Genomic DNA, 18,657 nt, shown 5'->3' with positions numbered 1-18,657 from the left:
AAATAAATAAATAAATAAAATTTTCTGTAAGTTTTTGGCCGGGCACCATGGCTCATGCCTGTAATTCCAGCAATTTGGGAGGCCGAGGCAGGCGGATCTCTTGAGGTCAGCAGTTCGAGCCAGCCTGGTCAACAGGGTGAAACCCCATCTCTACTAAAGATACAAAAATTAGCCGAGTATGGTGGTGAATTGCTTGAACTGGGGAGGCAGAGACTGCAGTAAGCCTAGATCACACCACTGCCCTCCAGCCCGGCTGACAGAGCAAGACCCTGTCTCAAACAAAAAAGATGTTTTGTAAGTTTTCTTACAGAACCTTTATAGTTTTAGCTCTTACATTAAGATCTGTGATTTGGCTGGCATAGTAGCTCTCAATTGTAATCCCAACACTGGGAGGCCAAGGCAGGCGGAAACAATACAAGCAAATTAGCCAGGTGTGGTGGCATGTACCTGTAGTCCTGACTGCTGGGAAGCTGAGGTGGGAGGAATGCTTGAGTTCAGGAGGTGGAGGTTGCAGTGAGCCGAGATCATGCCACTGCACTCCAGCCTGGGCGACAAAGACCCTGTCTGAAAAAAGCGTCCTGTGATTCATTTTACTCAGTTTTTGTATGTGAGGTGAGGTAAGGGTCAAGATTTGTTTGTTTATTTGTTTATTTATTTGAGACAGAGTCATGCTCTGTCGCCTGGCCAGAGTGGAGTGACGTGATCTTGGCTCGCTGCAAATTCCACCTCCCGGATTACAGGCTCACACTACCACACCCGGCTAAGTGTTGCATTTTTAGTAGAGATGGGGTTTCCCCGTGTTGGCCAGGCTGGTCTTGAACTCCTGACCTCAAGTGATCCGCCCGTCTCAGCCTCCCAAAATGCTGGGATTACGTGAGCTACCACACCCAGCTCCCCAACTTTGTTTCCAAAAGTTTTGACTATTGTTGGTTCTTTGCTGTTCCATAATTTAGAGTGAAATCTGGCAGATTTCGACAAAAACTGTCCTGAAATTTTTATTGAGATTGCTATGAATCTATGGATGCATTTGGAGAGAATGAACATCTTTAATGTCAATTCCTGATTATTTCTTGTTAATATAGAGAACTGTCATTGTTCACTTATCTCTTGAACATGTAATTTAATCATGCTAATCAAAGCCCAGTTTAAACTCACCTTCCCTTCCTGTTGTGAGAAAACACCTCAATTCTGCAAAAGCTCTTGGAATTTAATATTTCTGCTGCTTTTCCCTATACATGTGGTGTTTAGTCGTTTCATAGTTACTTGACTATGGAATTCCAAGCGGAAACCCTATTTCCTAATTTCCTTGAGAAATTTTCAGAACTAGGTGATAATGTAAGTTTCTAGTAAGTTGATAGTGTTACTCAGAGGTGATTGTTTCATTTGTGATTTTTGTAAAAAAAAATAAATTTTTAGACTTAAGCCCTTGCATCTAAAACAAATTCATGAGAAATCTCACAGAATACAATGTTAGAGACGAGCAAAAATAATCAGTCTAATCTCAGAGTTGACAGGCATTCCAAATCATTTTTGTCAGTATTAAACCATGGTAGGATAATGTAAGAAATATACCTAAGGCCAAGTGCAGTGTCTCACGCCTGTAATCCCAGCACTTTGGGAGGCCTAGGCGGGCAATTGTCTGAGGTCAGGAGTTCGAGACCAGTCTGGCCAACATGGTGAAACCCCATCTCTACTAAAAATACAGAAAAATTAGCTGGGCGTGGTGGCGCATTCTTGTAATCCCAGCTACTCTGAAGGCTGAGGCAGGAGAATTGCTTGAACCTGGGAGGTGGAGGTTGCAGTGAGCCGAGATCGCGCCATTGCACTCCAGCCTGAACAATAGGAGCAAAACTCTGTCTCAGAAAAGAAAAGAAAGCAGTATTTCCAGGTACAAAATATGATTGACAGGAATAATATTTCCCTTTCTGATTAAGGTAACAATTTGCCCCATCCCAAGTATTTTTGATTACAGGCCTCCATAAAAGGCCTATACTTGATACCTAACAGTGTTTGATCCCTAGCTTACCCATGTAACTTTTTTTTTTTTTTTTTAAGACAAGGTCTCACTCTGTCGCCCAAGCTAGAGTGCAGTGGCGGGATCATGGCTTACTCTAGCCTCAGCTTCCGGGGCTCAAGCAATCCTCCTGTGTCAGTCTTCTGCATAACTGGGAGTACGTGCGCATGAATCATACCTGGCTCACTGTTTCTATTTTTTGTAGAAATGGGGTCTCACTATGTTGCCTTGGCTGGTCCTGAGCTCCTGGGCTCAAGCGATCCTTCTGCCTTGGCCTCCCAAAGTGTTTAGATTACAGTCAAGAGCTGCTGTACCCGACCTTCTTTCACCTTTTGGCTCTCATGAGTGATGCTCCTGTAAATTTTAATAAAATTTTAATCTTTTTTTTTTTTTTTTTTTGAGACGGAGTCTTGCTCTGTCGCCCAGGCTGGAGTGCAGTGGCCGGATCTCAGCTCACTGCAAGCTCCGCCCCCCCGAGTTCACGCCATTCTCCTGCCTCAGCCTCCCGAGTAGCTGAGACTACAGGCGCCCGCCACCTCGCCCGGCTAGTTTTTTTGTATTTTTTAGTAGAGACGGGGTTTCACCGTGTTAGCCAGGATGGTCTCGATCTCCTGACCTCGTGATCCGCCCGTCTCGGCCTCCCAAAGTGCTGGGATTACAGGCTTGAGCCACCGCGCCCGGCCTAAAATTTTAATCTTTTAGATTTTTTGTTCAGTATGTTTGAGGTCATAAACATCCATTTAAGAATGGTGGATGTTTGAATAGATCCATTTCTCTTAACATTATCAAAGCAGGTTAAATTCTAGATCATCTGTGGGAACCCTAACTTAATAACTCCTGCTTTAGAATTATTGCTAGCTGTTTGTCTTCCATCTGGCATTGTTCTCAACTATTAATATTTCATTGAGAGAACAGTAGTAACAATATCCTGTATACCCTTGTATAAGTAAAGAGAGCAGATCACTATCTTATTGACTATCTTTCCAAAGATCGATTTTGTGGGGTTTTTTTGTTTGTTTGTTTTTTGAGATTGAAATCGGTTGAAGGGATTCTTGTGCCTCAACCTCCCGAGTAGCTGGTAGTACAGATGCGCACCACCCACCATGCCTGGCTATTTTTTTGTATTTTAGTAGAGACAGGTTTCACCATGTTGGCCAGGCTGGTCTCAAACTCCTGGCCTCAAGCGATCCACCCACCTCAGCCTCCCACAGTGCTAGGATTACAGGCGTGAGCCACCACATCCAGCCAATTTTGATGTTTTCATGGAGTGACACTTGTAATAAACATTTCAATTATGTATAGCATTGATGTAGAAATGTACCAAATTTATGTTTTTTTAGCTTATGGAATAAACAAATGTTTAAACTGAAATTGATTAGAAACTGGATTGAACTTCTTATTTTTCCTGTTTGTAATTTACATTTTTAATAGTGTGTTGAAAGCCTTAAACCATTTTCTGTGGTGCAGGTTGACTGCCTCTTATTGGAAATGCTTGGGATGAGAAGTGTTCCAGTCTTCGGGCTTGTCAGATTTTGGAATATTTGCATTATGCTTACTAGTTAAGCATCCCAAATCTGAAATACCCCAATGAGCATTTCGTTGTGTTTTTTTTTTTTTGAGATGGAGTTTCGCTCTTGTTGCCCAGGCTGGAGTGCGATGGCATAATCTCAACTCACTGCAACTGCTGCCTCCTGGGTTGAAGCGATTCTCCTGCCTCAGCTTCCCAAGTAGTTGGGATTACAGGCATGTGGCACCACGCCCGGCTAATTTTGTAGTTTTAGTAGAGACAGGGTTTCTTCATGTTGGTCAGGCTGGTCTCAAGCTCCAGACCTCAGGTGATCTACCCACCTTGTGTTGAGATTACAGGCGAGAGCCACCTCACTCGACTTGAGCATTTCCTTTTAGTGCCATGTTGGTACTTTAAAACTTGAAGATTTGGGGTCGGGCGTGGTGGCTCATGCCTATAATCCCAGCACTTTGGGAGGCTGAGGTGGGTGGGTTGCCTGAGGTCAGGAGTTGGAGAACAACCTGGGCAACATAGTGAAACCTTGTCTTTACTTAAAAACAAAACAAAAAGAAAATTCGCTAGGTGTGGTGGTGGGCACCTGTAATCCCAGGTACTCTGGGAGGCTGAGCCAGGAGAAGAGTGCAACTCCATCTCAATCAATCAATCAAAAGAGTTTTTCTAGGAATGCATCTTTCTCTTAATAAGTCAGATCCTTATTTGGTTGAAAATGTTTACTGCATGACTATCACTGACTATGTAAGATGTTGATGTACAATTGTATGACTTGAAGGTTGAGTTTTGCTTCTATGGGAATATGACACCATTTGAATTGTTCTCAATATTTTAAAGAGTTTTAGTGAATTCTGTTCATATAAAAATCAGGTTCAATAATACGTGCTTTTTACACTATCATTGAGTATCCAGTGTTTACAAGGTGTTTCTGAGGGATAAGATTATTATTGCTGTATAAATTAGCAGATGGTGTGTACCTTATAAGTTAGCATGAGATTTATTTAAATCTCATCTTTTTAGCTTGCTGAAGTTGATACTATGCAGTTGCAAGTTTATATTGACCATTTAATATTGTTCTGTTTTTATTTGAAATGGGACCGTTAAACACATTTTTCTTTATATTGAGACAATAGAGCTGGAATATTAAAGACGTATTACACTCATGAACTATCCCCACGCTAGGCCTAAAAACAGACGCAGTACCCGGACGCTTAAACCAAACAACATTCACTGCCATACGACCAGGCGTCTACTACGGACAATGCTCAGAAATTTGCGGTGCTAACCATAGCTTTATACCAATTGTCGCAGAACTAATTCCACTAAAAATTTTTTTTACTTGCATTTGGAACATTTTGTACTTGCATTTGGAACATTTACATGTCATAAGCTGCCTTTCAGTGAGTGGTTTAGGCATTTCTACAGGTGTGTATTATATTTTGAATAAATTTTATATGGCTTTCCAAGAAACAATTAGAGCATTTGACCCACCAACTTTGTTTTTTATTTTTATTTTTTTGAGACAGAGCCTCCCACAGTAAAGACAGGGTTTCACTATGTTGGCCAGGCTGGTCTTAAATTCCACCTCAGGTGATCCACCTGCCTTGGCCTCCCGCAGTGCTGGGATTACAGGTGTGAGCCACCATGCCCAACCTCACCTACCAGCTTTGGATGTGAATTTTTTTCATTTATATTGAGAAGAATAGGGTCTTGGGGCACTATGATTGTACAAGTGCTAAGTCAGTGTTTGAATCCATTGAAGATCCTGACGGCAACATCAGGACTTATCAAAGACACACAACTTCAATGAGAACCTTTCTTTGAAATTAATTAATTAATGATATGGAGTCTTTTTTTTTTTTTTTTTGAGACGGAGTCTCGCTCTGTCGCCCAGGCTGGAGTGCAGTGGCCGGATCTCAGCTCACTGCAAGCTCCGCCTCCCGGGTTCACGCCATTCTCCTGCCTCAGCCTCCCAAGTAGCTGGGACTACAGGCACCCGCCACCTCGCCTGGCTAGTTTTTGTATTTTTAGTAGAGGCGGGGTTTCACCGTGTTAGCCAGGATGGTCTCGATCTCCTGACCTCGTGATCCGCCCGTCTCGGCCTCCCAAAGTGCTGGGATTACAGGCTTGAGCCACCGCGCCCGGCCAGTATGGAGTCTTGAGCTGTCACTCAGGCTGGAGTGCAGTGGCACAATTTCAGCTCACTAGGAATGCATAATTTCTCTTCTCTTTCTCTGCCGCCCCCGCCCCCCCGCCAGGTTTAAGCACTTCTCCTGCCTCAGCATCCCGAGTAGCTGGGACTGCAGGCGTGAGCCACCATGCCGAGCTAATTTTTGTGTTTTTAGCAGAGACGAGGTTTTGCCATGTTGGCCAGGCTGGTCTCGAACTCCTGGCCTTGTGATCTGCCCACCTCAGCCTCCCAAAGTGCTGGGATTACAGGCTTGAGCCACTGTGCCTGCCTGCCTGTTTTGGTTTTTTTTTAAGAGACAGAGACCCCCTCTGTTGCCCAGGCTGAAGTGCAGTGGCACAATCATAGCTCATTGTAACCTCAGTCTGAGCTATGGGTGATGGGTAGAATTCTGCCACAGCCCAAGTAGCTAGGAGTATAGGATGAACCACTGTGCCCAGCTAATTTTTTTATTTTTTGTGGAAATGGGGCCTTGCCATGTTGCCCAAGCTGGTCTCAAACTCGTTTCCTCAAACCCTCCTCCCATGCCATCCTTCCAGAGCTCTAGGATTACAGGTGTGAGCCATCATGCGTGATGCGTGACTTGTTTTTGATTTTTAGATCATTTTCTTCCTTTTTTTTTTTTTTTTTTTTTTAAATGGAGTCTTCCTCTGTCACCCAAGCTGGAGTACAGTGGCGCGATCTTGGCTTACTGCAACCTCTGCCTCTTGGGTTCAAGCGATTCTCTTGCCTCAGTCTCCCCAAGTAGATGGGACTACAGGCACGTGCCACCACACCCAGCTAATTTTTTTTTTTTGTTTTTTATATTTCTAGTAGAGACGAGATTTCACTATGTTGGCCAGGCTGGTCTCAAACTCTTGACCTCAGGTAATCTGCCCATCTCGGTCTCCCACAGTGCTGGGATTACAGGTGTGAGCCACCGCGCCCAGCCTTCTTCACCTTTTATATCAAACTTTTTAAGGAAGAGTTTAGAAAGCCAATTTAAAGAAATTGAAATGTGTTATGTAAATGTCTATTTTGCAACTGAGACACATTAATTTATTTAGCACAAAAAGTCAGAGACCAGTAATGGGTCATTTTCTGTCAAATCTCAAGCTGAGCTGTTTAAGTGCAGTTTACAATTGGATTGGTTGGTTGGTTGGTTTTTTGTTTGTTTTTGTTTTTGTTTTGAGATGGAGTCTTGCTCTGTCGCCCAGACTGGAGTGCAGTGACACGATCTTGGCTCACTGTAACCTCCAGCTTCCGGGTTCAAGCGTTTGTCCTGCCTCAGCTTCCCAAGTAGCTGGGATTACAGGCATGAGCCACTGTTCCTGGCCTACAATTGGAATTTTTTGTTGTTGTTTTTGAGACGGAGTCTCGCTCTGTCACCCAGGCTTGATTGCAGTGGCACGATCTCAGCTCACTGCATTGTCCACTTCCTGGGTTCAAACGATTCTCATGTCTCAGCCTCCTGAGTAGCTGGGATTACAGGCGCGTGCCACCGTTTCTGGCCAATTTTGTTGTATTTTTATTAGAGACAGGGTTTCACCATGTTGGCCAGGCTGGTCTAGAACTCCTGACCTCAAGTGATCTGCCTGCCTCGGCCTTCCAGAGTGTTGGGATTACAGGCGTGAGCCACTGCGCCCGGCTGGAGTGCTATTCTTAATTGAGCTGCTTTTATTTATTTATTTATTTGGCAAGCCTTGAGGAAGGGATTTGGGGAATGAACAATGGTACTTGATCAAATAATCCTTGCACTAGGCAATCAGAGCTTCTAGGACCACTGTACCTGGCCATGGGGGTTTTATTGATAATAATCTATAAGGAACAAAAGGGTCAGTACTAACGGAATTACTGATTAGATGTAGCGAGCATTAAGTACATATGGAAAGTAGTTTGAAGTGAAATATTAATATAAGAGAATCGGCCAGGCGCAGTGGCTCATGCTTGTAATCCCAGCACTTCAGGACGCCGAGGTAGGCGGATCAGCTGAAGTCAGGAGTTCGAGACAGCCTGGCCAAAATGGTGAAACCCCATCTCTACTGAAAATACCAAAAAAAGCCAGGTGCAGTGGCTCACGCCTGTAATCCCAGCACTTTGGGATGCTGAGGCAGGATAATCGCTTAAACCCGGAAGGCAGAAGTTGCAGTGAGCTGAGGTCGCACCACTGCACTCCAGTCTGGGGGACGGAGTGAGGCTCTGTCTCCAAAAAAACAAATACAAAAAAAGTAGCTGGATGTAGTGGCACGCACCTGTAGTCCAGGCTACTCAGGAGGCTGAGGCAGAAGAATCGTTTGAACCCGGAAGGCGGCCGTGTCAGTGAGCTGAGATCATGCCACTGCACTCCAGCCTGGATGACAGAGGGAGACTCCGTCTCAAAAAAAAAAGTGAGAATGTTGCATAGATTACCCAAGTTAATTCTTATAATTTAGTGTTCATTTAGAAGGAAAATTGATTTCCTACTTTTTGTTTTTAAAAGTAGTATTAGGCCGGGTATGGTGAGTCAGGTCTGTAATCCTAACATAAAATGTGGCCAAGGTAGGAGGATTGCTTGAGGTGTGGAGTTCAAGGCCAGCCCCAGCAACAGTGAGACCAGGAAGAATTAGCCAGGTATGGTGCTAAGCACCTGTGGTCCCAGCTACTCAGCTAGTTGAGGCAGGAGGATGACTTGAGCCCAGGAGTTCAAGCCTGCAGTCAGCTGTGATGGCACCACTGCATTCTAGTGTGGACAACAGAGCAAGACCCTGTCTCTAAAACAAAATGTAAAAAATGTATTTACCATTTCCCTATTCATTTTATGTATTTGTAGCATAAATGTTACTGTGCATATTGACACTTGACAGCATTAGATTTCTATTACATGTATTATGTTGCTTTACTGTATTAGTAATATTTTTTCGTAATTAGGAAAATCTTTCCATCATACTTTTAACAGAAATTTTTTATATGGGGTATTGTGGGAAATGGCTAATTTTGTCATAGTTAGTAAAAATTATATAATTAAGTGCCAGTGAAGAACCATAGTTTGAAAGTGAATTTAATACATTAACTCATAGTTATACAATCTCACAAGCATTTTGCTGCCTTCAAGTTGTCTGTTTCCTGCTAATTCTAATGACTAAATTTTGTATTTTCCTTCTCAACAAAAATTTCACTCAGTTCTATATATATGTTAGATGAGGCTTGGAACATACAGCTCTACAACCTTAAACTGCTTTTCCAAAAATCTGAAAGCTATGAAAACAAAAAATCTTCATAATTTAACCGATTTGGTGACAAAGCCTAAATTGAACAGATGTGGGAGTATTTATAATTGTTAATGTTACAGAGCAGGAAATAGTAATTTGTTCAATTAGGGTTGCTATTTCATATCCTTTTAGTGTTTCAATATAGGTATACCACACTACTTTTCCTTTAAAAATGTTCTAAGAATTTAACATTCTACAACACTCTTGAACCCTGTGATTTTGGAGAGTGGAACCTATAGTAGATGCTCAGCAAATTCTACATGATGCAAATTAAAATCAAGGATATGAGTATGAGTATCATGTCTTAACTGTTTAAAGAGTAGGTTTTACTATGGAGAGATCCATAAGAGCATTTGAAATGAAAACTTTTTCCTAAACTTCCCTCTTTTTTAAAAAAACATTGTATGTGTGAAGTTAATGTTGTATTTCTAATATGAGCTTAATGTTGCAATTAATATGTAGTGGAAAATAATAACACATTGATTTTTGAGACAAGAGCTCGCTCTGTTGCCCAGGCTGGAGTGCAATGGCACAATCTCAGCTCGCTGCAGCCTCCACCTCTAGGCCTCAAGCGATCCACCCACTTCATCCTCCCAAAGTGCTAGGATTATAAGAGTAAGCCACTGTGCCCAAGCCATCAATAAATTTTTATGGGTTAGAAGTTTGGGCCAGACATGGTGGCTCATACCTGTAATCCCAGCAGTCTGGGAGGCTGAAGCAGGCAGATACTTGAGGTCAGGAGTTCCAGACCAGCCTGGCCAACGTGGTGAAAACATGTCTCCACAAAAATACAAAAAGTAGCTGGGTGTGCCAGGCGCGGTGGCTCACGCCTGTAATCCCAGCACTTCGGGAGGCCAAGGCGGGGGGGATCACGAGGTCAGGAGATTGAGACCATCCTGGCTAACACAGTGAAACCCCATCTCTACTAAAAATACAAAAAATTAGCCAGGCGTGGTGGCAGGTGCCTGTAGTCCCAGCTACTCTGGAGGCTGCGGCAGGAGAACGGCGTGAACCCAGGAGGCAGAGCTTTCAGTGAGCCAAGATCTCGCCACTGCACTCCAGCCTGGGCGACAGAGCAAGACTGTCTCCAAAAAAAAAAAACAGTAGCTGGATGTGGTAATGCATGCCTGTAATCCCAGCTGCTCAGGATGCTGAGGCAGGACAATCGCTTGAACCTAGGAGGTGGAGGCGGAGGTTAGAGTGAGCCAGGAACGCGCCTCTAATCCAGCCTGGGCAGCAGAGCAAGACTGTCTCCAAAAAAAGAAAGAAAGGGCCGGGTGCAGTAGCTCACGCCTGTAATCCCAGCAATTTGGGAGGCCGAGGAGGGCGAATCACTTGAGGTCAGGAGTTCAAGATCGACCTGGCCAACATGGTGAAACCCTATCTTTTAGTAAGAATACAAAAATTAGTCAGGCGTGGTGGTGGATTCCTGTACTCGGGAGCCTGAGGCAGGAGAATCACTTGAACCTGGGAGGCAGAGGTGGCAGTGAGCCAAGATTGTGCCACTGCACTCCAGCGTGGGTGACATAGCAGGACTCCATCTCAAAAAAAAGACAGGTGAAACCAAATTATGATGAGAGAAACTGGAATAGCAGTTTGTTATAGGCTGGGCGTGTTGGCTTGCTCCTGTAATTTCAGCACAGAGGGAGGCCCAGGCAGGAGGATCACTTGAGCCTACGAGTTTAAGACCAACCTGGGCAACAATGCTAGATCCCATCTTTAAAAGTATGAATAGCACATTAAATTCATTGGATTTTTTTTTTCTACGAGTCTCACTCTGTTGCCCAGGTTGGAGTGCAATGAGGTGATCTCTGCTCACTGCAACCTCTGCCTCCTGGATTCAAGTGATTCTCCTCCTGCCTCAGCCTCCTGAGTAGCTGGGGTTACAGGTGCCCGCCACCACGCCCAGTTAATTTTTGTATTTTTAGTAGAGACAGGGTTTCACCATGTTGGTCAGGCTGGCCCTGACCTCAGGTGATTCACCCACTTCAGCCTCCCAAAGAATTGCTGAGATTACAAGCGTGAGCCACTACTCCTGGCCGGAATTTTTTTTTTAATGCCAACACTGGTGATGGGATTAGAGTATATTAACTGATTTTACTTAGTCCCTCCATTCCCACATTAATTAGTTCTCAAAATTTATTTGCATGCTACAAAACTCAACAATTTTCTTATTATGTGCAATTTTTTTAATAGGAATAAAAAAATACGTTGTTGGCCTCATTATCAAGACGTCATCTGACCCAACTTGTGTAGAGGTAAGAGTTTATTTTGGAGATTATTGGGAGAGCATAAAATCATTTAGATACTGAGTCTTTGACTACAACCTAATTCTATCAAGACACATAGTCACACATACGCACAGTCAGTCATTTGCAGTAGACTGTAATCATTTGTTTCTTAGGAGGATTGTCTATGGTTATATTCTTATTTATTATACTTACCTCAGGCTCTCACTTAATCTTTTATTTTTCCTTAGAAAGAAAAGGTGTATATCGGAAAATTAAATATGATCCTTGTTCAGGTAAGCTTTAACTTAACTGTTTTCCTCAGAAGAATTATGCTTATTATTTGAACAAAATGTTTGACCTACTTAGGAAATAAAGTATACTAATATTTTGCAGAAGTAGTTATAGTATTCTTACAGTGTTAGGTGACCTACTGTCTAGTACTTGAATGTTAATTTGCTGTAGCAGGAATCATCAAGTAACGTTAAAGCCATCATTTATGTGGCTGCGGTGTGGACTGGAGTTTATGTTGAATTCTTTTGTTTTATTTTCTTTTTTTTTTTTTGGAAACTGTCTCACTCTGTTGCCCAGGCTGGAGTGCAGTGGCACGATCTCAGCTCACTGCTGTCTCTGCCTCCTGAGTGGCTGGAATTACAGGTGCCTGCCGCCATGTTTGGCTAATTTTTTGTATTTTTAATAGAGACAGGGTTTCACCATGTTGTCCGGGCTGGTCTCAAACTCTTGACCTCAGGTGATCCACCCACCTCGACCTCCCAAAGTGCTGGGATTATGGGTGTGAGCCAGCACCCAGTCGGATTGTTTTTTAATTTTCTGATATGCCTGTGCATGTTCCTTTGCACGTTCTCTCTCTCAGTCCTTTGATTTCCTTGTCCTTCTAATTGATTTCCATGCTTAGTCTTTAAACTATCTATGTAGACTACATTTATAATTTTTGTATTTATCTGTTTTCTATAGTAATACAATTTTTTTTTTCAGAGAACTCTGGTATGTGTGGGAGGAAAAAAACAGTAATTTCTTTTTAAAAAAGATTAGAAACATCCAAGTTTCTAAAAATTTTCGTGTATTCAGTAATTAACTCCAGCTTTTATTAAACTTTAGAGCTTTCTGTCAGCCCGTCTCTGATTGGGGAGAGGGAGGAGAGAATATAAAGAAGGTTAACATGTATTTTTATAATCTGGGAAATCCCTTGTGTGTGACATAAAGAGTCCAGCTTGCATACAAATATAATGCAGTTGATGAGGCTTTTGGTTAAAAGTTTTTTCAGGCCCGGATTGCAGGCCTCCTTTCTTCTAACTTCATATATCCAAACCCTACTACATTTCAAGGCTCAAATTTCATCCAATAATAAACTGTCTTAACCTGTCACTTTTTACCACCAGTCATTAGTTAGATCCTTGAATCTTCTAGGATAATTTCTTTTTTTCTTTTTTGAAACGGAGTGTCACTCTGTCGCCCATGCTGGAGTGCAGTGGCGCCATCTTGGTACACTGCAACCTCCGCCTCCCAGGTTCAAGCAATGCTCCTGCCTTGGCCTGCCGAGTAGCTGAGACTACAGACCTGCGCCACCACCCCGGCTAATTTTTGTACTTTTAGTAGAGTCAGGGTTTCATCATGTTGACCAGGCTGTTCTTTTCTTTCTTTCTTTTTTCTGTTTTTTTTTTTTTTTGAGACAGAATCTCGCCCTGTTGCCCAGGCTGGAGTGCAGTGGCCTGATCTTGGCTCACTGCAACCTCCGCCTCCAGGTTCAAGAGATTCTCCTGCCTCAGTCTCCTGAGCAGCTGGGATTACAGGTGCCCGGTCACCATGCCTCACTAATTTTTGTATTTTTAGTAGAGACAGGGTTTCACCATGTTGGCCAGGCTGGTCTTGAACTCCTGACCTCGTGATCCTCCCATGTCAGCCTCCCAAAGTGCTGGGATTACAGGCATGGGCCACCATGCCCTGCCTGGCCAGGCTGTTCTCAAACTCCTGGCCTCAAGTAATCCGCCCACCTTGGCTCCCCACAAAGTGCTGGGATTACAGGCGTGAGCAACCGCACCTGGCCTCCTAGAATAATTTCTACATATCTCTCAGGCAGATATTAATACACAGACAGACCCATTAGACAGACTGGAGCTTTCATTCGGATAATTGAAAAGGGTCCTGGGGTGATTTAAGATAAAAGACTTTATCTGTGTTTTGTTTTCTACCCAGTGTGTGGAAGAGGGTGGCACATTTCTTCCTTTAATAAAGGAGGAGAAAATGAAAAGTGGTTTATCCTTACTCCTGCTTTTATCCATTACATAGTTTCTTTGAAGGTTATTTTATTTGCCTTTGAGAAATGAAGCGCTGTTAACATTTCGTGTCTTATTTTAGATACTGAAACAAGAATGGCCCAAACATTGGCCAACTTTTATCAGTGATATTGTTGGAGCAAGTAGGACCAGTGAAAGTCTCTGTCAAAATAATATGGTGATTCTTAAACTCTTGAGCGAAGAAGTATTTGATTTCTCTAGTGGACAGATAACCCAAGTCAAATCTAAGCATTTAAAAGACAGGCAAGTAATAATTATGTTTTAGAAGTTTAAAGTAATTTCTCAAACAATTTTCAGCAATTTGGACGTAAATTGTATATATTTTAAGGAACTGTGATCAGTAATATGTTAAATTGCTTATAGTGGTTTTCAACTACAAATTAAGAAATAGTCCTAGACGGGGCCTAATAATTTGCCTCTGGAGGTTGAAAAGTGAATTATTCAAGATACACTTTAGGAATTGTTTTGTATGGTAACTAGTTAATAGGTTCTAAGCAAATGATTTGTGCCTAAACATACATATTAGTTATTTTATTTTGTTTTGAGACAAATCTTGCTCTGTTGCCTGGGGTGGAGTGCAGCGGCGCAATCTTGGCTTACCGCAAACCCCGCCTCCTGGGTTGAGGTGATTTTCTTGCCTCAGTCTCCCAAATAGCTGCAACTGCAGGTGGGTGCCACAGCGCCTGCCCTCAAATCAGTTATTATCTCTGCTTGTCATTTCCCCAATTATTAACAATAGTGTTCTTTTTTTTTTTTTTTTTTTTTGAGACGGAGTCTCGCTCTGTCGCCCGGGCTGGAGTGCAGTGGCCGGATCTCAGCTCACTGCAAGCTCCACCTCCCGGGTTTACGCCATTCTCCTGCCTCAGCCTCCCGAGTAGCTGGGACTACAGGCGCCCGCCACCTCTCCCGGCTAGTTTTTTGTATTTTTTATTTTTAGTAGAGACGGGGTTTCACCATGTTAGCCAGGGTGGTCTTGATCTCCTGACCTCGTGATCCGCCCATCTCGGCCTCCCAAAGTGCTGGGATTACAGGCTTGAGCCACCGCGCCCGGCCAACAATAGTGTTCTTTTTAAAACAAAACAAAAAAACTAGATTTGCCTCTAATAGTAAGCAACCAGTATAAACTATAGGTACACTTCCATTAAGTTTTAAACATCTGTTATAGTCATTAGGAACACGGGAAAATTTTTCTCCCAGTTTGGTGTATAACCTCATTTAGGATTTTAGCTGTATGTAATGCCATTTGTCTTATTTTGGAGAGTTTTCAGTATCTTAATTAAAGATACTAGCTGGATTGTATCTATCACCATTAAATCTACAGTCACCATTTAATCTGCATTAAATCACTAGAGTGAATGTAGATTTAACACCTGGGTAACTTTTAATGAAGTTATTGGTATTTTAAATGTGTTTAAATAAAAGATACAATTTTGCTGAGGGAGAGCATATAAATCGAACATAGTCACATCTTTAATTACCAGATTGCTGAAGTTTTGATCTTTTTTTCCCCTTGGGTTGCCCAGGTTGGTCTCAAACTCTTGAGCTCAAGCAATCCTTCTGCCATGGCATCCCAAAGTTCTGCAGTTACAGACCTGAGCCACTGTACTGGACCTAAATCATTTTTATTATTATAAATAACTGATATTTATTTCTGTGTCTTCTAAATCTGATATTTTTGTGGGTTTTGTTTTTTTTTAGCATGTGCAATGAATTCTCACAGATATTTCAACTGTGTCAGTTTGTAATGGTAAGTGTTTTAAATTTCATGTTTAAAAATAACAATACTAGAAAAGCAATTATTTACAAGTGTGTTGTGTTTTAGGAAAATTCTCAAAATGCTCCACTTGTACATGCAACCTTGGAAACGTTGCTCAGATTTCTGAACTGGATTCCCCTGGGATATATTTTTGAGACCAAGTTAATCAGCACATTAATTTATAAGGTACAGTGAATACATTTCAGTTATTTGTCACTGTATAGCTGCATATATTCTTTTCACATGTAAAGCTCTCATCTCTGCATTCTAAACCATTTTCAACCTTGTTTCTAACATGAGGAAATTGCTCAGAAGAAATTTCCCATGTTTACACCTACTAAATTATTTATTTATTTATTTATTTTATTTTATTTTATTTTTTGAGACGGAGTCTCGCTCTGTCGCCCAGGTTGGAGTGCAGTGGCCGGATCTCAGCTCACTGCAAGCTCCGTCTCCCGGGTTTCCGCCATTCTCCTGCCTCAGCCTCCGGAGTAGCTGGGACTACAGGCGCCCGCCACCTCGCCCGGCTAGTTTTTTTTTTGTATTTTTTAGTAGAGACGGGGTTTCACCGTGTTAGTGATCCGCCCGTCTCGGCCTCCCAAAGTGCTGGGATTACAGGCTTGAGCCACCGCGCCCGGCTACACCTACTAAATTATTTAAAGTGAGTCTCAAATCTGATTCTGCCACTTATACCATGTAATTTTATGAATTCATTTTGAACAGTGTATTTGATTATATTGCCATCTTTTAGTTGAGTATATAAGTTACAGTGAGATAAGTCAAGTGCTGTTTCTGAAAAATGAAAATATCATCTTTTAACTGATAATTTAAAATGATACCATGTTATATCTTCTTTAAGTTCTACAGTGGTTTAGCCTGGGGCAACATGGTGAACCCCCATCTCTACTGAAAATACAAAACTTAGCCAGGCGTGGTGTCCCAAACATTGGCCCAACCTACTTGGGAGTCCTGTAGTCCCAAACATTGGCCCAACCTACTTGGGAGGCTGTGGCAGGAGAATCTCAAACCCAGGAGGCAGAAGGTGCAGTGAGCCAAGATCGTGCCACTGCACTCAAGCCTGGGCAACAGAGCAAGATCCTGTCTCAAAATAAATAAATAGTCGGGCGTGGTGACTCACACCTGTAATCCCAGCACTTTGGGAGGCCAAGACGGGGGGATCAGGAGGTCAGGAGATCGAGACCATCCTGGCTAACACGGTGAAATCCCGTCTCTACTAAAAAAAAAAAAAGACAAAACAAAACAAAACATTAGACGGGCGTGGTGGTGGGCGCCTGTATTCCCAGCTACTCAGGAGGCCGAGGCAGGAGAACTTGAACCCAGGAGGCAGAGCTGGCAGTGAGGTGACAGAGCGAGACTCTGTCTCAAAAAAAAAAAAAATGTATATATACACATATCTAATAAATAAAGTTCTACAGTGGTTTATCCAGAGATAATCACTGTTAAGGTTGTATTATATTTTCAGTTGTTTTCTTGACTGATGTCATGAATAAATTAAGTATCTAATTGGAACATTATAACTTAACCTCTTCAACTTCATAGAGTTTGGTAGCATAATACGGATTTATGGTATTTGAATGATGAATTTATTGCTTCAGTTATGTAAAAACCTTTCTACTGTCGATAGTCCTATAGAGAACATTCTCAGACATAAGATATTATGCAATTATTGAAGCATTTACTTTCTTTAAATATTTTAATGTTTGATTAACAGATTATTAAGGTTTTAATGCCCCCTGAATTCCCAACGCCAGACGATAGCTGTTTATCTTCTCAACAATAGAATATATAAGGCAATTTTCCCATATTCTTATTACTCTTAGATATATTGACCGTTTCCCAAAATCCTAAGCAATCACAGGTTTTAGGTCCTGTGTAATTACACAGAAAGTATAACATTTCTAAAAGTCATATCACAGATTCTAGGAAAGTTGTTAAGGAGCCTTGTTATTTTGGATGTCTAAGGACACATCAAAAGAAAACAGTTTAGGCCAGGTGTGAGTGGCACACGCCTGTAATCCCAGCACTTTGGGAGGCCGAGGTACGTAGATCACGAGGTCAGGAGATCAAGACCAGCCTGGCCCAACATGGCGAAACCCTATCTCTGTTAAAAATACAAAAATTAGCCGGGTATGGTGGCATGCGCCTATAGTCCCGGCTACTTGGGAGGCTGAGGCAGGAGAATCACTTGAACCCGGGAGGTGGAGATTGCAGTGAGCCGAGATCAAGCCCCTGCATTCCAGCCTGGGCGATAGAGCGAGACTCTGTCTCAAAAAAAAAAGTAGTTTGCTCCTAAAGCATTTACTGTATATTGGGTAGGCAATAAAATCTCCTCTCAGTATATCTGCAGGATAAAATACGTTCATTCACTTGTCTGTTTTTGACATCTATGCCTATATTTAATTGTTAAAGCTTTTTCCTTTTAATTGTGAATTTTAAGTAAAGTGTGTGTCAGGCCAATTAATTTTATGGTTCCCTTCCCCCTTTTAAATAGTTCCTGAATGTTCCAATGTTTCGAAATGTCTCTCTCAAGTGCCTCACTGAGATTGCTGGTGTGAGTGTAAGCCAATATGAAGAACAATTTGTAACGCTATTTACTCTGACAATGATGCAACTAAAACAGGTAATATAATACTATCTTGAAAATTTACTGGATAATTTTAGTGCCTTAGAAAATACTGAATTCCAAATGAGTTATTTTAGAACAACTTATCATAGATCAGCCATAATTTTATCTTATATTTATTACATAAAATTTGTAGTAAACTACAAATTGTTAATGATGTTTCCAAAAATTTATTAAAACTCAGGTTTGGGGTGTGTTGTGGTAATTTATTTTTGCACAGTTTTGGAGCTTGGTCTTTTGGGAGATATCTGACCAGACGATGGGAAACCTGGGAGTTGTTCCTAACGTTGTTTCTGAAGGAATTCTTTTCAGCCCTAGTTTGATTGATTATCTATTAAATGATCTAGAAAGTTATTTATAATACTGTGTTCACAGCCAGGTGTGGTGATTAACACTGTAATACCAGAACTTTGGGAGGCCAGAATGGGAGGACCAGTTGAGGCCAGGAGTTCGAGACCAGCCTGGACAACATAACCAGACCATCTCTACAAAAGATTTAAAAAATAACTAGCTGTGGTGTTGCATACCTGTAGTTCCAGCTACTCTGGAGGCTGAGGCAATAGGATCGCTTGAGCCCATGAGTTCAAAGTTAAAATGAGCTATGGTCACACTACTGTACTCCAGCCTGGATGACAGGACAAGTCCCTGTCTCTTAGAAAACAAGGAAAGAATGCCAGGCGCGGTGGCTCAAGCCTGTAATCCCAGCACTTTGGGAGGCCGAGACGGGCGGATCACAAGGTCAGGAGATCGAGACCATCCTGGCTAA

General features: G+C 42.1%; 1 protein-coding gene across 1 annotated transcript in view; it reads left to right on the top strand.

The window, feature by feature from the left end:
- Positions 1 to 18,657, top strand: part of XPO1 (exportin 1) — a 64,047-nt gene that overhangs the window by 24,751 nt on the left and 20,639 nt on the right. Inside the window, exons 5-10 of the mRNA XM_011941837.1 lie at positions 11,145 to 11,206; positions 11,428 to 11,472; positions 13,553 to 13,734; positions 15,190 to 15,238; positions 15,314 to 15,433; positions 17,760 to 17,888. Coding sequence (XP_011797227.1) covers positions 11,145 to 11,206; positions 11,428 to 11,472; positions 13,553 to 13,734; positions 15,190 to 15,238; positions 15,314 to 15,433; positions 17,760 to 17,888 — 587 coding nt within the window. The remainder of the gene's footprint in view (positions 1 to 11,144; positions 11,207 to 11,427; positions 11,473 to 13,552; positions 13,735 to 15,189; positions 15,239 to 15,313; positions 15,434 to 17,759; positions 17,889 to 18,657) is intronic.

Source organism: Colobus angolensis, unplaced genomic scaffold (genome assembly GCF_000951035.1).
Source record: "Colobus angolensis palliatus isolate OR3802 unplaced genomic scaffold, Cang.pa_1.0 Scaffold201, whole genome shotgun sequence".
Classification (NCBI taxonomy): domain Eukaryota; kingdom Metazoa; phylum Chordata; class Mammalia; order Primates; family Cercopithecidae; genus Colobus; species Colobus angolensis.
This window is presented reverse-complemented; position numbering and strand designations above follow the sequence as displayed.